The sequence below is a fragment of the Apaloderma vittatum genome, unplaced genomic scaffold (assembly GCF_000703405.1).
Source record: "Apaloderma vittatum isolate BGI_N311 unplaced genomic scaffold, ASM70340v1 scaffold9916, whole genome shotgun sequence".
Taxonomy (NCBI): Eukaryota; Metazoa; Chordata; class Aves; order Trogoniformes; family Trogonidae; genus Apaloderma; species Apaloderma vittatum.
Window position 1 is genome coordinate 74,563 of NW_009720084.1, and position 14,140 is coordinate 88,702.

Below are 14,140 nucleotides of genomic sequence, written 5' to 3' on the forward strand. Positions count from 1 at the left end.
ACTGATGTTCAGTTGAAGCTGGAACAGAATTTTTCTCCCAAGAGGAAGATCTGAACCTTCCCTGTGTAAAACTGCTGTTTTATCCAGGACTGATTCTGTTAACCTGTTGAGAGGACCTCAGCCTGGCTTATGTTACCACACAAGGGAAATTATGCAGAATCTGCCGTTCTCATTAGTTTGCATTACGCTTACTTAATTGGTAATTTTAGAGCTACTTCAGTCATATTTCCAAACATATCAATTTAAAAGATTGTGCTACTTTTGGTGGCAAAAAGGAGTCTCCTTTATGGCAATTTGCTTCAAGTAATATTTCTATGTGAATAATAAACGTCCTGGGTCATAGTTATTAGAACTATAAATGCTATTAAAAGCATGGTTTGTAAGATGTGAAATTAGAGTTTTAATTTCTTCCCATTTCCTATTAGTTCCATAAGCCTAGTTGCCATAATGTGCATGAACATGTACATTTTTATTGGCTCTGTAACTCCAGCCCTTTCCTCTGACAGCTTTGCTTATTGAACACGTTTTCTTAAATTATACTGGATGGAAACACAGCCAGCAACTGCTGCTTCCTAATTAAATTGCAGTTCTTTTTGTCCTCTTAATGTATTATTCCTCCCCTGCTGACTTAGTGATAGGACTAGTTCTTCACTTAAGAAACAGCCATGTGTTTTGAATAATTCAGGGCTGTAGTAGGTTCATGTTGAAATCAATCCATAAAATCCCAGATTTGGGAGGGGGTGTCTGTAAATGCTCGGAATACTGCTTTTCCTAGTGTGTAATACAGAACTTCAGGTAATTCCCTCTTAAATCCTGTTAATGGCTCTTGAATAGCTCTCCTCACACTAGAGGCTGTTGTAGGCTGTTCTGAGCTGTGGTTTAATGATAGACTGGTGCATCTCAAATGCTCTTCCAATTGCAGGCAAGTTGAGCCCATGATTTTTCTGAGAGTCTCCTCTGTCCTAGCAGCTCTCCTATGGTCCTGCAGGCCTTGAGCTGCACAAGAGTGGAGCAAGAGAGCTGAGGGGACAAGACACTTCTCAAAAACAAATATTAATGCGGTGCTGTAGGGGACTAGACCCTGATTCCAATTCCTGCATGTTGGCTGCTCTGAGAGGCTTTTTGTTGGGGCTTTATTGGGCTTGACAAACAGTTGTAGGGTTCCACGGCTTGACTCTTTCCTCTCACTTGCTTTCCAGTCTCTGGGTTAGGATAAATCTCAATGCTTGAGTTTAAACTAGCTGAAGCCTAACTTGCTGGCAAGGCAGCTGAATGGAGAGAGTGCCTCTTTTAGCAAAGTACTTGAACTTGAGTTGTGTCCCACCCCCAAAAGTGTCTGGTGTTTCAGCCCTGATCTGGGTGTCATCTGGTGAGCAGTGCCACAGGAGGTGCCTCTGCCACAGCAGCTGTGCAGGGTGACTGCTCCATGAAGGGCCCTGGCCTCTTCAGAGAGCAGGTGGCACATTTTAAGGAGCTCTTGCATGCCCAAAGGTAGGAATCAGGCAAGCTGGGGCTCTATACTGGAAGCAGTTTTTCAGGCAGCTCCAGTTACTTCCTCCATGCTAACTGCCTCTTTTGTTATCCATCCAAATCAGAGTTTCTGAAGCCTGCAAGGAAAAAAAAAAAAAAAAATCAGCAGTCTACACAGAGCGTTATCATGCATAGGAACAGAACTGCAATCAACCTCGTTGACTGGAGAGTGCTATAGAAAAACACCTCCAGTAGTTCTTGAACTGAGGGCTGGGATTACTCCTGTGGCACTTGGTGTGCCTTCAGCATGGCACACGAGGGTCCCGCCTTGCTCGAGTCCATCAGTTCCGTGGTTGGGAATTAAATTCTGTGCAAATGTTTTGGATGAGCTGATTAACAAAGCGGTAGAGGTTGTCAAATTCATCCACAAAGAAGGAATGCTCCTGATCAGGATCAGTTGCGATGGCTTCCAGTTCATCTTGGGCTGCCCAAGCAACTCCGACAGAGTAAGCTATAACCCCTGGAAAGAAACCCAGAGTTTAGAATGAGCATAAAAGCTGTCATTGCATTAAATTTAAGACCAATGCTGCAAACATAGTTGCCAGGCCACAAAAATGTGGGTAGTGACTTGCAGTGCTCTCTCTCTCTCTCGCTCTCGCTCTCTCTCTCTGTAAAAAGGGTATTTTCAAGTTGGAGGAAAGATCTAGTTTTTGCTTTGAAATACCTTTTGCCAACAGCAAAAAGGGTTAAATGATAGTAAAACTTCTGCTTTGGGTCTGAACAGCAGGTTCTTGTTCCAATGCAGATGTCTTAGAACTGTGTTGGAAAATGTATGACTGTCTGGACTGGAAAGCCAAAGCAGGCTTCATTTGTTACTAGGACAGTAGAAATCCCCTGAGATCTCCTAGGCATAGCAGCATTTTTATAGATTTATGGGATTTTTTTAATTTATTTTTTTTTAAGTCTATCATTCAGATACTAAACAGATGCCGGTCTTTAGTTAGTGCACAATGAGACCCCAGGGTGAGGGGCTACTCTTCCTTCATAAAGTTTCATCCAGTGCCTTCAAATCACAGCAAACTGCTTTTCTCTGGCCTAGACAAATGCTGAAGCACGTAGGGAGAGCAGGTACCGATAGGAGAGCTTACCGTTTTGGTGAGCTGCCATGGCTGGCACGCTGACATCATCGTAAGACCTGCCATCTGTAATGAGGATCATGATCTTTCTTTTGTTGGGTTTGGATTTGCTGAACAGCTGCTCCGAGGCGTAGCTGATGGCTGCTCCCGTGCTGGTCCCACCACTCCAGTAGCTGATCCTTTTGATAGCGTTAAGCACGTCCTGCTTCGTGCTGTACTTGTCAAAGCTGAACTCGAGCCTTTGCTCATAGGTGTATTGAACGGCTCCGATGCGGGTGTCGGTGTCCGAAATCTCGAACTCCTTGCTGATGTTGGCTACAAACTGGAGGACCGTGCGGAAGTTGCTGGTGCCTACGCTGCTGGAGCCGTCGATGACGAAACCGATGTCAGCTGAGTTGAGGCACGTCTTGCTGCAAGCGAGCTGATCGGTGTCGCAGACACGCTTCACCAGGGGCTGGACCACCTTGTGTAGGCTGAACCAGCTGGGCACATTGATGGAATAGTAACCATTTGTCCTGCAGACTGCCTGCAAGGCAACAGAAGGATGACAGCGATGGAAATTCAGTCCACCTGTTTCAGCTGGGGTATGTAGCTGAATGGTAAATATAGGCTCCCAGAAAGAGCAGTGCTGGAATCTGAAGTGGCCTCTTCCCCAGTCACCATCTGCTTCCCTGGGAAATGATGTCAATGTAACATCACAGATATGTGCGTAACGAGACAGTTTTTCCTGTCCTTTTTTTTAAAAAAAAAAGAAAGCAAAAAAGCTGTGGGTTGGAGCTGGTATTATAGTAGTGAAAAAAATGTAATAAGCAAATTTGGCACCTGTTAAGGTTTTTTAGATGTTACATTGTTTGCAGAAAAAGCATCCAAATCACAAAGCTGCTGTTAGCCTGGCTCCGGTGGGCACTATGGGAGCCTGTGTGCTGGCCAGGTGGTGACTTCAGCTCCCATCGTTCAGGGCAACAGGGAAAGTTTTGCCTCCTGATAGACCCTGCCACCTTCAACTGAAATCTGGGACTGGAGTTGAATTATCCTTGGCTCATACCCTTCTAAGCAGAAAAAAAAACCCCAACGGGCAGTGTTGGTGAAAATGCAAGAAGCCCATACAGATTCCTTGTTGTGCTGCCTCTGCCAAAAAGTAAAAAAAGTCATTAATTTTTATAAAGGATGTCACAGAGGAGGGAGTGGGAGAAATCAAGCAGGAGGGAGGAGTGTGTGGAGGGGAGCAGGCTGGATCAAGTCGTCCTTGGCTGTCGCACCTTTCAAATGCTAACGTTTCAGGTCTTAGGGTAGTATCTTGTTAAGCCAGGCTTTATCTGTGAAGCTTATGTGTGTCTGGGTTTTAAAAGACTGAAATTGTTTTCTTGGTGCCTGGTTTTGACATGCATAAAGTCCAACAGCTCCAAGGGAGTTACAGTTGCCACCAGCCCAGCCTCCTCACCATGTCCCGCTCTCGTTTGCTTATACTGTCTTGCTGTTATTTTAGTGCTACTGTGCAGCAGTATCAAGTCACTGTTCCCTCTTTACCTTCCTATCCTGAGCCCACTCCCACTTCTGCCGTGTCCCTGGCAGGTTTACAGAGACGCATGGTAGCTTTGCCCTTTTAAAAACAGTAAATGTAAATGAGACTCCAACCCAACTAAGCGCTGACCGGAGACAGCGCAGCTCTCTGGAGCAGCTCTGAAACTCATGGAAGGTTATTTCATGGCAGAACAACACGGCTCAGATGGGAATCTGTTTTCTGAAAATACTAGATAACTCAGCCCTGCTTCCTGAGCCCTGGTGCCTGGTCTGGCACTTGGTACATACTTTCTACCTAACTTGGTAGATACTTTCTACCTAACTTGGTAGATACCTTCTACCTAAGTGGTGCCTGCTTGCCCTGAAGCACTGTTGAGCAGGCAGCTACCATTGGTGCTAAATACAAGTTTTTCAAGGATTCTCTTCTCTCTTTGTTTTTTGTTTTTTTGCTGCATGTGGCAGGGATTCAGTCTTTTTCCCAAAAGCAACCATGAAGTCCAGAACAGCAGAAACAAGTAACAGAAAAATAACCCACAACAGATCAGCAGAAACAACAGAAAAATAACCCACATCAGACAAACAGTGGACGCAAACTGAGTTATCTAGTCCAGCTTAACAACTGGGACATGCCTGTGTTAGGAATGTCCTAACATTTGCATGTATGGGACCTGGTTGCAAATGCAATCCTGACATTAGTTTGACAGGGCTCCTCAGCCTTTCCCAAGTGGGTGATGCACAGCAGGAGGCTCAGGTTGCAATTTTGCTTTGTCGTACTACTGTATATTTGGAAATCCTTTTGTCTCTGTATGACTGCAGGTTTGTGCCAATATGTGGACTGTAAAAACCCATTTGATCCATGGTGCAGCTCAACCCAAAACTTTACTGACTTCATCCCCTTTCTGACTTCAGCATAGCTGCCTGGCTCTTTGTACAGGAGACCTCAAGGCAGCATAAGAAGGACAACCATAAGCAGTATGAAGGAAAAGAAAATGTCCTGAATGAAACAGCATGGAAAATGCAGTCGAGTCAAGATCCCAACCCAGTTAAGTACCTTATCCACAAAGTTTGGTTCGACAATGTTCTGCTTCTCGTTTTCAGCAGCTGCTTCAATAGTGACAAAGAAAATATTGATCCCTGATTCTCTGGCCAGCCTGGAGGCTTCCTCCACTCGGTCGGTTGGCCACCCATCCACCATCACTACAACCACGTTTGGTGCTCCACCTCGGTTTCCATTTGCATCCAAAAAGAAGTTTTTGTTAACAAATGAAAGTGCCTTCCCTGGAATAAAAGAGGAGATGAGGATGAATCGCAGGTCTGGAAGCACCTGCTTGATAATATCTCATTAAAAGGTAGGCAAAGGGCTGATTCAAGGATTGGAGCCTTGCCAAGAGCTCGGAAAAGCAATTTCTGAGGCTGTGTGAGCAGGAGGGGAGGTCACTGCTGTCAGTGCAAGTGCCTTCTGAGCCCTTCTGCACTGAACCCCGTCTACTCCCTCCTTGTGCCCCAGAGGGGCTGGAGGTGACAAGCTGTGTTAGCAAGGGTCCCCAACGTGTTGGTGGGACCTGTGCACAAGGAGAAAGGCAAATCCTGTCCACTTGTGATGGACTCGCAGTGCCCTGGACCAACACAGGCAAGTCATGGTGGGAGCAATACCCCCTTGCCAGCCCTGCCCTAGCGTTGAGCACATTTTGGTCACAGCCTCTGTACCCAGGGAGGAGCTGTGAGATCTCTGGAGCCCTCCTCAAAGCTGAGGGATGTGCAAGCAGCCCCATCACCTACCAACATTGGAAAGTCCACCTTTCTGTGGGATTTTCTCAATGGCACTTCTTAGGTCCTTGGAGTTGGCATAAGTTTTTAAGTTAAATTCTGTGGAAGGATCATCACTGAAAGAAGAAATGAGAGCAACTGTCATTTTTTTTGTTTCACATGCAACAATACAAAAGCTGTAGGAACCCGTCTGTGCTATCTGGCTCCTGAGTGTGAGCTGGAGTGAGACCTTTAGCATATATCAGCCGCAGAGCTACAGCTGCCAGAATGTGTGGTTGTGCCCCATGGCAATGGGAGCAGCTGCACAAGAAGTTCTTACCCGTACTGAACAACGCCCATCAGAGGACCAGTGCTGCTGATGCCAAGGGCTTGAGCCATGTTACTGAGGAACTGCTTCTGGAGCTGAAAGCGGCGTTTACCGATGCTCCAGCTCCCATCCATCAAGAAGGACAAATCAACCTTGCAATCTGAGGAGATATATGAAAACGTGGAAAATATTTTTAGTCCTTACCCGAAGCACAGCTATCAGAGAGGAGCAAAGGCCTGAAAATTCTGCATCCAGTGGCTTGTCCTGCTGTGCAAGCTCTACCAAAACACTTCTGTCAAGGATAAATCACAGCTGGGGGCTCAAGTCTGTCCTGTTCATTGGTAAACCCATGGGCATGATTTTCTGCCATACTATATCCAAGCCTGTCTGGGTGACGAAAGGGCAAGAAGGTGTCCCCATGGGTCCTTCTGGGAGTGTTGTGTTTGGGGGCGAAAGAGGAGAGGTCAGTCACGCAGAAACAAGCTGGCTCGTGTCCTATGCCCTCAGAACCATGGCTTGGGTTCAGCCCATTTTATTCACAGTCCTGAGGTGATGAGAGTTTGTAAAGTCAGATATGACCCTTGGATTTTGTGGTCTGGCCACCTGCAGAGCAGAGACTACAGGGATTTCCTTGTTTACACGTTTGTGGGCTGAAGTGGTATAAAAGATGTAATAGAAACAGTTCTTCATATACTATATTGATGCTGCTTAGACGGGAGGGAAGACCCAGTTCCCTAAATGTATGATGCTCAGGATGTGCCTTGGGACAAAGGGCATCGTGGGGTCTCCTCAAGGAGCAGGTGACTGCAGTCTTGGCAACTGTGCACTTCCAAATGAAAATCGTTTGGCAGGTTCATTGTCAACTGGAGCTACCATCAGGGGTGATGATTTTGCTTGGTATGCTCAGACTGAGCAGGGGCTCTTTTTGCATGTAGCTGTAGGCTTGTACCTGTGTGTGCAGCAGCAGCAGTGTGTTGCCTCTTTGGGCTGAAAGCGATGCTTTAGAAAAGCTACGTTGGCACACAAATTCTTCCCTCTAATCACACAGATTAACCTTGTCTTTTTGCTTCTGCGAATGCTCTCTACATTGCTGCCAGCCTGCTTTTACATCTCTGTGAGTCAGTGGTAAAACATTCATCAGTTGGACTGCAATCAGGAGCAGGAGCAGAATTTGGCTTAACTAGAGCGCTAATTAACATTTTACCCCTCCGGTGTCCGGGTCATCCCCATCTCTTGATTTTTCTCTGATGATGCCTCAATAAGACCGTCCAAAATAGTGTATTTTAATCATTAGGTAGCCCAAAGGCTACAAAGCGCCAATTGTTCTTACTGGCTTATGCAACTGCCTCCCATCTCATTACCTTCAATTTTTTTCTCCTGTAGCTGTCTGTTTTTCTAGTTTTAATAATGCTGGATTATAGAAGCGTGACTGAGAACCGCGTTCATTCACAACAGATCATGAGGCAAGGCCAGAAACCCACAACAAATAGTACCTCAATTAACGGCCAAGTTTTCCTGAATTTCCTGTCCTTCAAAGGGAGCCACACCATGTGGTCTATATGTGGAAAGTGGAGAGTTTGTTAGCCAACAGGGTCCAGGCATGCAGTGATTTACATATGCTTATATACGGACTTAATTTCTGGGAAGGATTCAGACAGCAGCAGTATTTTGGTACTGAGACATTAGTGGGATTCTGCAAGAGCTAAAGGTGCTTTATAGGGAGCTAAGCACTTTCTGATTTTCTGGGAGGCAAGATCTGAATTCATAGGTTTTATGGTCCTGGAAGTGTTATTGAGTTCAGAGTTTTGATTCCGGTGTGCCTTATCTCGATTCAACTGCTGGAAATGCAGCTGTGCTTGCCTGCATCTCTGCTAGACTGAGCTTTGTTTTTCTGCAGTGCGACTGTAGGGCAGATCGATCCCTTTTCTTCTTCTTTCCCTCATTTCTGTATCACCTTTAGGTGTATTTGACATCTCTGCTAGGGAGAAAAATACTTTTAAGTATTAGGTGGATCTCCTGGGAGTATATCGACACTTAGTTCAGTAGTTAATGTAAAGAGTCCTTGAAATGCTACTTCTGCGAGAAGTGGCATTCAGCTGCTGGAGGATGGGCAAGAAAGGACCCAGGCGCTGGTGGGAGGGTGAAGCCCCCTCTCCAGGGCGGTTTTCCCTGAGGAGGCAGCAGATGACCCCACCTCTCCACTCAGAGCTTTCTTTCTTTTCCTCCTTCAGCTCTGGGCCCCATCTTAAGATGAGTTAATGGGCCAATTGTGAAGGGCTGTAGAAGATTTCCTTTTCTACACCTCCCCATCCCTGGACTTGAGTGCTCCTTGATGCTCCCTCTGCATCCTGTTTCTCCTTGTTGTGGCAGGCGTCATCTCCCTTTCTTAGGTGGTCTCCTTCCCTCCCACCCACTGCTGTGGGAAGGGTGCTCACACTCAGCCAAGCCACAGGAGCCTGCTCTGGTCAGCAGGGCTTGCTCATCTAACCCTGGCTGCAACGCATTGGTTTGCTGCCCTCCACCATCGAAGTCCCCGCGTGAAGCTCTGCACTGCAGGAACGTGAAGCTGACACTGCCCGGGAAGAGGTAGCAGTGAGCAGCCACCATCTCCCTGCTCAGGTAAGCTAAATCTTTGCTCTCATTTCCTTTCCTGTAGAAACAAGAAACAAGTGGATGAAAGGGGTTGGAGGAGAGCGCCCACTGTTTCTCTGCAAGGGAAAAAAGCATTTCTCCCCTTAGGCTTTCTTGCAAACTTACCTTTTGCTATTTAATTTGAATGTCTTCTAGAAACACGTGACTGTTAAAATGGCATTGCTTAATTATAAAATTAATTCTGAAGTACATACTTGGGTTCCCCTGGGAGATGGACTCCAGCGGCTTTGGATTCAATTCTTCCTTTGAATTGAAGCCTAGAGAGAGGGAGGAAAGGCTCCGTTGGTGTGTGTTGGGTGGCTGCCCTTGCTCTGGAAGGAAGCAGGCAGCGAGGTGGCTGCAGTGTCCCCTGGGGCCTGAAGATTGATGGGGGAGGGAAACCAGGATGGGGGAGCACATCCTTGGATGTGTCGCTTCTAGGATAAAACAAGAGCGGAGGCATTTCTAGAAGTGCCACCAAAATCTCTCCAGGCATCAGCTTTGACTCCCCTTTGTGAGTCAGTCGCCGTGCTGCAAGGGCTTAGAGCAACATGCCCTAGTACAAGGTTCCTCAGGTGCAGAGACTGGTGGCCGTGGTGCAGAGTGGTGACCTCCCAGCACTTTGCCCCTGGAAGAACTGGTGCTGCCACCCTAGTGGCTCGCCATGCTTCTCCTGTGCTTTATGACAAGCTGCACAGCACTCGAGCAACAGGTTTAGCACTTTGCTTTTCTATCTGGAGAGGAAGGCACAGGCAGAAACTCACCTCGCCGTGTTACACCTGGGGAAGCAATGCGAGCCACAGCTCCTCAGGTGGTCCTAGAGGATGGGGTTATTTTGGAAAGTGTGAAAGAAACAGGGGAAATAATGGCAGAGAACTGCGATCAAGCCATTGGAAACAGTCTCATGGGTCACTAGCGGATTTTATCTGAGGCTCTGGCTGAGATATTTTGATGGTAGTAGCCTTGAGAACATGAGTTTATGCCCTTGTGAGATGCACTGACTCACAGGGCATCATCAGGCTGGTGTCAGAAGGTTTGAAAATGTGGGAAATGAATGCTGAAATGAATGCTCATGACTTGAATGTCTGGTGAGAGTCTCTTACAATTCAGCATCTCCCTCCCAAGCAAGGGCAAGGAGCTGTTCTTTTCACTACAACATGACAAGATTAAGGGGATTTAGCTGGGATAATCCTCAGAAGAGAAAGCAATGATCAGAAAACCCCCAAACTGAAAACTCACTAAGGAAGCCGTTGGTCAAAAGAAAAGAATGGCTTATTATTTTTGAAAACTGCATAATAATTCTTATACAAAAAAAGGGAGGAGGAAGACTTCTTTGAATCTTCATCGCCGGATAAGTCAGGGAAAGACTCCAGACTTCAGAGAGACAGTAAAAAGGTAGCTTTTAGAGAGTGTGAGCTTAATATAGGAAAAATATGATAAATTACTAGGTGCCACAGAGTTTGTCTCTTCACATCAGCCAACCACGAGTAAACCAAGCATGACAGCATCAGTGTATGTAAAGAAAGCAGGTGGCAAAGGGACATAAGTGAAGGTCACCACCTAAATATGATGGGAGGTGTGACAGCTCTGAGTACCTGCACAGCCTAAACTGGTTGCTGAAGATATTAATGACTAAGCCATCATTATGCAAAAAGCAGCCAAGAAAATGGGGGAAAACACCAGCTCCAGCTCCCTCCATCACCCCTCCTATTTCCATTCCATTCTTCATAAGGGGCAAATGCAGCTAGTTTGAGTCCTTCCACCTGCATGCTGAAAGCTTGGTTCAGGGGCCAAGTTTGTATTAAGTCTGAGTATGTAGTGCCTAATGTAAAGCTGACCTGATGCCTGATCCCCTGCCGGGAGGCTATAGCACACTCCAGCGTCTTTATCGGACAGAAAGGTTACTTTGGCTTCTCATTTTTAAATTCAGCTGCCAGTGAAGAAAGCTTCTACTGCGGGGACTAAACAGACCTGCTACATGCAGCGCTGTCTGATTTCCCTCTGCTTTGCTTGTTCCCAGGCATCTGCTGTTGCCTGTCACCAGAGACAGGACACTAAGCTAACTGAAACACTGGGCTCAGCCTTGTTCGGGAGCACGGGTAGTCAGGTGTAACAGGTAAAGGGCACAAAGATTAACCCTGCTTTGTTTATGGCAGACCTAGTGATATCTTTTGTTTCGCTTCAGAATTTCCCTGCCTGTGACTGGCTGGGTTAGGGCAGCTCCAGGGCTGCTGTGGCTTTTTTGCCGCTGCCCAGGCCGTGCCTGTAGCCTCTGCCATAGCAGCAGTGGCTGGGGAGGGGAAACGGAGCACTAGAGGAGGAGAGTGCATTTTGGGGTGGTGTGTGTCCGTGGCTGCTCCTTGGATAAATGCAAAGCGGGGCGGGTCAGCAGCCCGGCAAAGTAAAGCAAAGCCTCAGGAGCCACAGGAGAGCACTTTAAAGGAAGTGACCACAGGGCCAAATGTTTCTTGCAGGCTGAGGCTGTGCTGTGCAACTTGCTGCTACATGAGCAGCCATAACCTCCCAAACACAGGAGAGAAAAAGCTCCACAGTGTGATTTGGCAATGGCCTCTCTCCGCCCTTGCTTTGCCTGTTTGTAAATGCCTAGAGGCACAGTTCCACAGAGACCTTCAGGTGGTGCAAACCAGCCCCACTGCCCAAAGGCAGAGCCTCTCACCAGACACCTTCCTGCCTGCTCCTGCCCCACCACCTGTGGAGTCTGTGCCTGCCTGGTGTTGGTGGGACACAAGGAGAAGAGGGCAAGAGCAGAGTTAAACTGGGAAGAAAGGAAAAGTTAATGATGGGCTGGACCAGCTCCCTGATGCAGCTCACTCTCTGGCTGTTTTTGCTGGCAAGGCTGGCTTTTAATGGGTGAATCTAACACAGAAGTTATGGGTAGCACGAGAGAGAGAGAAAGGAAGCAGTGACTAAGACCTGTACATCGCCTCTTTTTGTCAAGCAGTGGATGGGAATGATTGCAGGTTTTTTCTTTAAAACATGAAATAGCAGCTTCACCTCCTGACTATGTATGTTCTGGTACAGGCTTTAATTACATGGGCACATAACAGTTCATGAACAGTAAACCAAAGCCACAGTACATCCTGCAGCATGCGCACCACATACCTCGCATGTGCCAGCTTGGTATCCTGTATGTGCAATTTCCCCCGCTTGCCTTATTTGCAGGACAGAAGGTACGTGGATTTAATGCTATAGTGAAATTAGATATTAACACGTGCCATTCATTTTAGCAACCAAATTTTATAGGGAAGATAATTCATAGTTATCTGCCTCATGCATTTTTCTGCCTCTGATAAAATCCGTGTTCCCTACCCAGACATACAGCTAGCATTAGCTTTGTTGGTATAGAAAACCCAAGTGTAGGCAATATGGTGCTTTTCATTTTTATTTGGCAGTGCAATTGCCAGTTCTTGAAGGTTGTGGGTCAGCTGGCTGATTTGTGCTTAGTGTAACAATAAGGTCACCCACCAAATAATCATCCCCAACTAATTGGGGAGGTGGTCAGTCTCTATGGGCCTCCCCCTTCTGCCAGTCCAATTTAATGTTGTTATTGCCATGGGAATCTCAACTCACTGCATGGGCACTCTACTCCATGCTAATTAAAGTTCCTTTCACTGATTGTCACAGCTGTCCATGCTGATTAAAATTCCCATTCATTTAAGTAACACAGCAGTGACTATATCTACGTCAGAAACCCTTCCTTTGAAGTGACAATCTGAATTCATCAAACTTTATCACACTAGTCTATGCAGGCGCTTCAGTTGCTGAGAAACTATTAATAACAACATCCCTTCCTCCATGCCCAACTTCTCATTGCATTTAATGCAATCTGGCATTTTCTGCCTCAAAATACCCCTCTGCACGCCTGGCTCTAGTGCCATAGCTTTTTCTAAATAAGCACACTGATGGCTTAAGCTACAGAGGGTACAAACACTTTCTTTCTCTGGTTGAGGTGGCTGCTGCTGGGGAAGCAGCAGTTCACGTTTGGGATGATGTAAATTTTGACTCAACAGCCACTGCTGCTGACACTGGATTTGCAAGTTAATGCCTATGGGCTCTGCAGCTCAGTCACAGCCAGTACAAGGATTAGTCATGCCTCAGCTTTGAAGCAGAGTGTTCAAGATAATGGTCTTTACAAGGGCCACCACCACAGCCCTCTCCAGCAACAAAGCTGCTGGTGGAAAAGACATATTGAAAAGTCCAGCCCCTCGTAAGAGAGAGAGCAGTACCCTGTCACAAACTGGCCTGTAGTTTGTGCAGTCTGCTTTAAGTGTTCCCAAAGAAAGAGATGCCTTAAATATTGAACATGTAGAATCTACTGTTGGTAACTGCTCCTGATGAAGAAACAAGTCTTGGTCTTGCTGCTGCCTGAGACTACTACATGTATACAAATACATATATAAATACAGAGGGTTTTGCCCCTCACTCACCAGAAATTACAAAAATGTTGTCATCTCCATATTGTCAGGTTTTAAGGCTAAAATATCAGAAAATTTCAGTGATGGTCATTATTCTTCATGCCCAGTTTGAACCCTCCTTTTGTTATCTGAATGTCTTTCCTAAGTACAGTGACATCAGAATAATCTGTCAACTTCTTCACCAATTGCAGCTCTACATTGCAATCCCAAATGTGGCATTCCAAAAATACCCTCTTATTTACAAATGGATTTCAGTAGCTAGAACTCCTTTCCTGCAGCGTAGCTGGCAACTCTTTCCAGACCTCATCTGTTCTGGTCCTGCTTCAGGCAGGAACTTGAGACTGATGTGAGCACAGAATGATTTTAACTACTACTATGTAAATGACATACCTCATTTATCATTTTAAATACAGTAATTACTCCTTAAAATGAAATTGTTATCAGCAGTGTCATGAGCCTGAGGAGTAGATTCAGCTTTTTCCATGTGTGATGGAAACCAATTAATCCCAGACTGGTTACAGGAGGCTTTAAGTATTTACCTGTGTCAAAAAGGCTCAATCCAAGTTTCCACGAGTCTGTTTCCATTGCTTTCACACATGAAAGAGAAGAAAAATTATTACTGAAAATAATGGAATTACTAGAGATTACAAAATCCTGACTCAATTTAGAAGGGTCAAATCATACAGTAAATTATCATTAACAAATAAGAGCTAAGGAAATCAGTAAACTTGGAAACTTTTATGTGCACATTTCAAACTATATTTAGGAGGCTCATATCACTGCCTCCAGAGCACTAATCTTTTTTATGATTTTACATATGCCTCTTTAGATCCATTTTGGTATTGTTCCTCTAAACTGCATTGGTACTGAGG

The 14,140-nt window shown here is 45.9% G+C and overlaps 1 protein-coding gene across 1 annotated transcript in view; it reads right to left on the reverse strand.

The window, feature by feature from the left end:
• Positions 1-1,733: 1,733 nt before the first annotated feature.
• VIT (vitrin) overlaps positions 1,734-14,140 on the reverse strand; it is a 34,344-nt gene continuing 21,937 nt past the window's right edge. The window contains exons 12-18 of the mRNA XM_009870891.1: positions 13,808-13,855; positions 9,048-9,110; positions 6,214-6,361; positions 5,907-6,010; positions 5,179-5,405; positions 2,619-3,132; positions 1,734-1,990 (exon numbers count right to left, since the gene is read on the reverse strand). Of these exons, the coding sequence (XP_009869193.1) occupies positions 1,812-1,990; positions 2,619-3,132; positions 5,179-5,405; positions 5,907-6,010; positions 6,214-6,361; positions 9,048-9,110; positions 13,808-13,855 (1,283 nt within the window). The 3' untranslated portion in view covers positions 1,734-1,811. The remainder of the gene's footprint in view (positions 1,991-2,618; positions 3,133-5,178; positions 5,406-5,906; positions 6,011-6,213; positions 6,362-9,047; positions 9,111-13,807; positions 13,856-14,140) is intronic.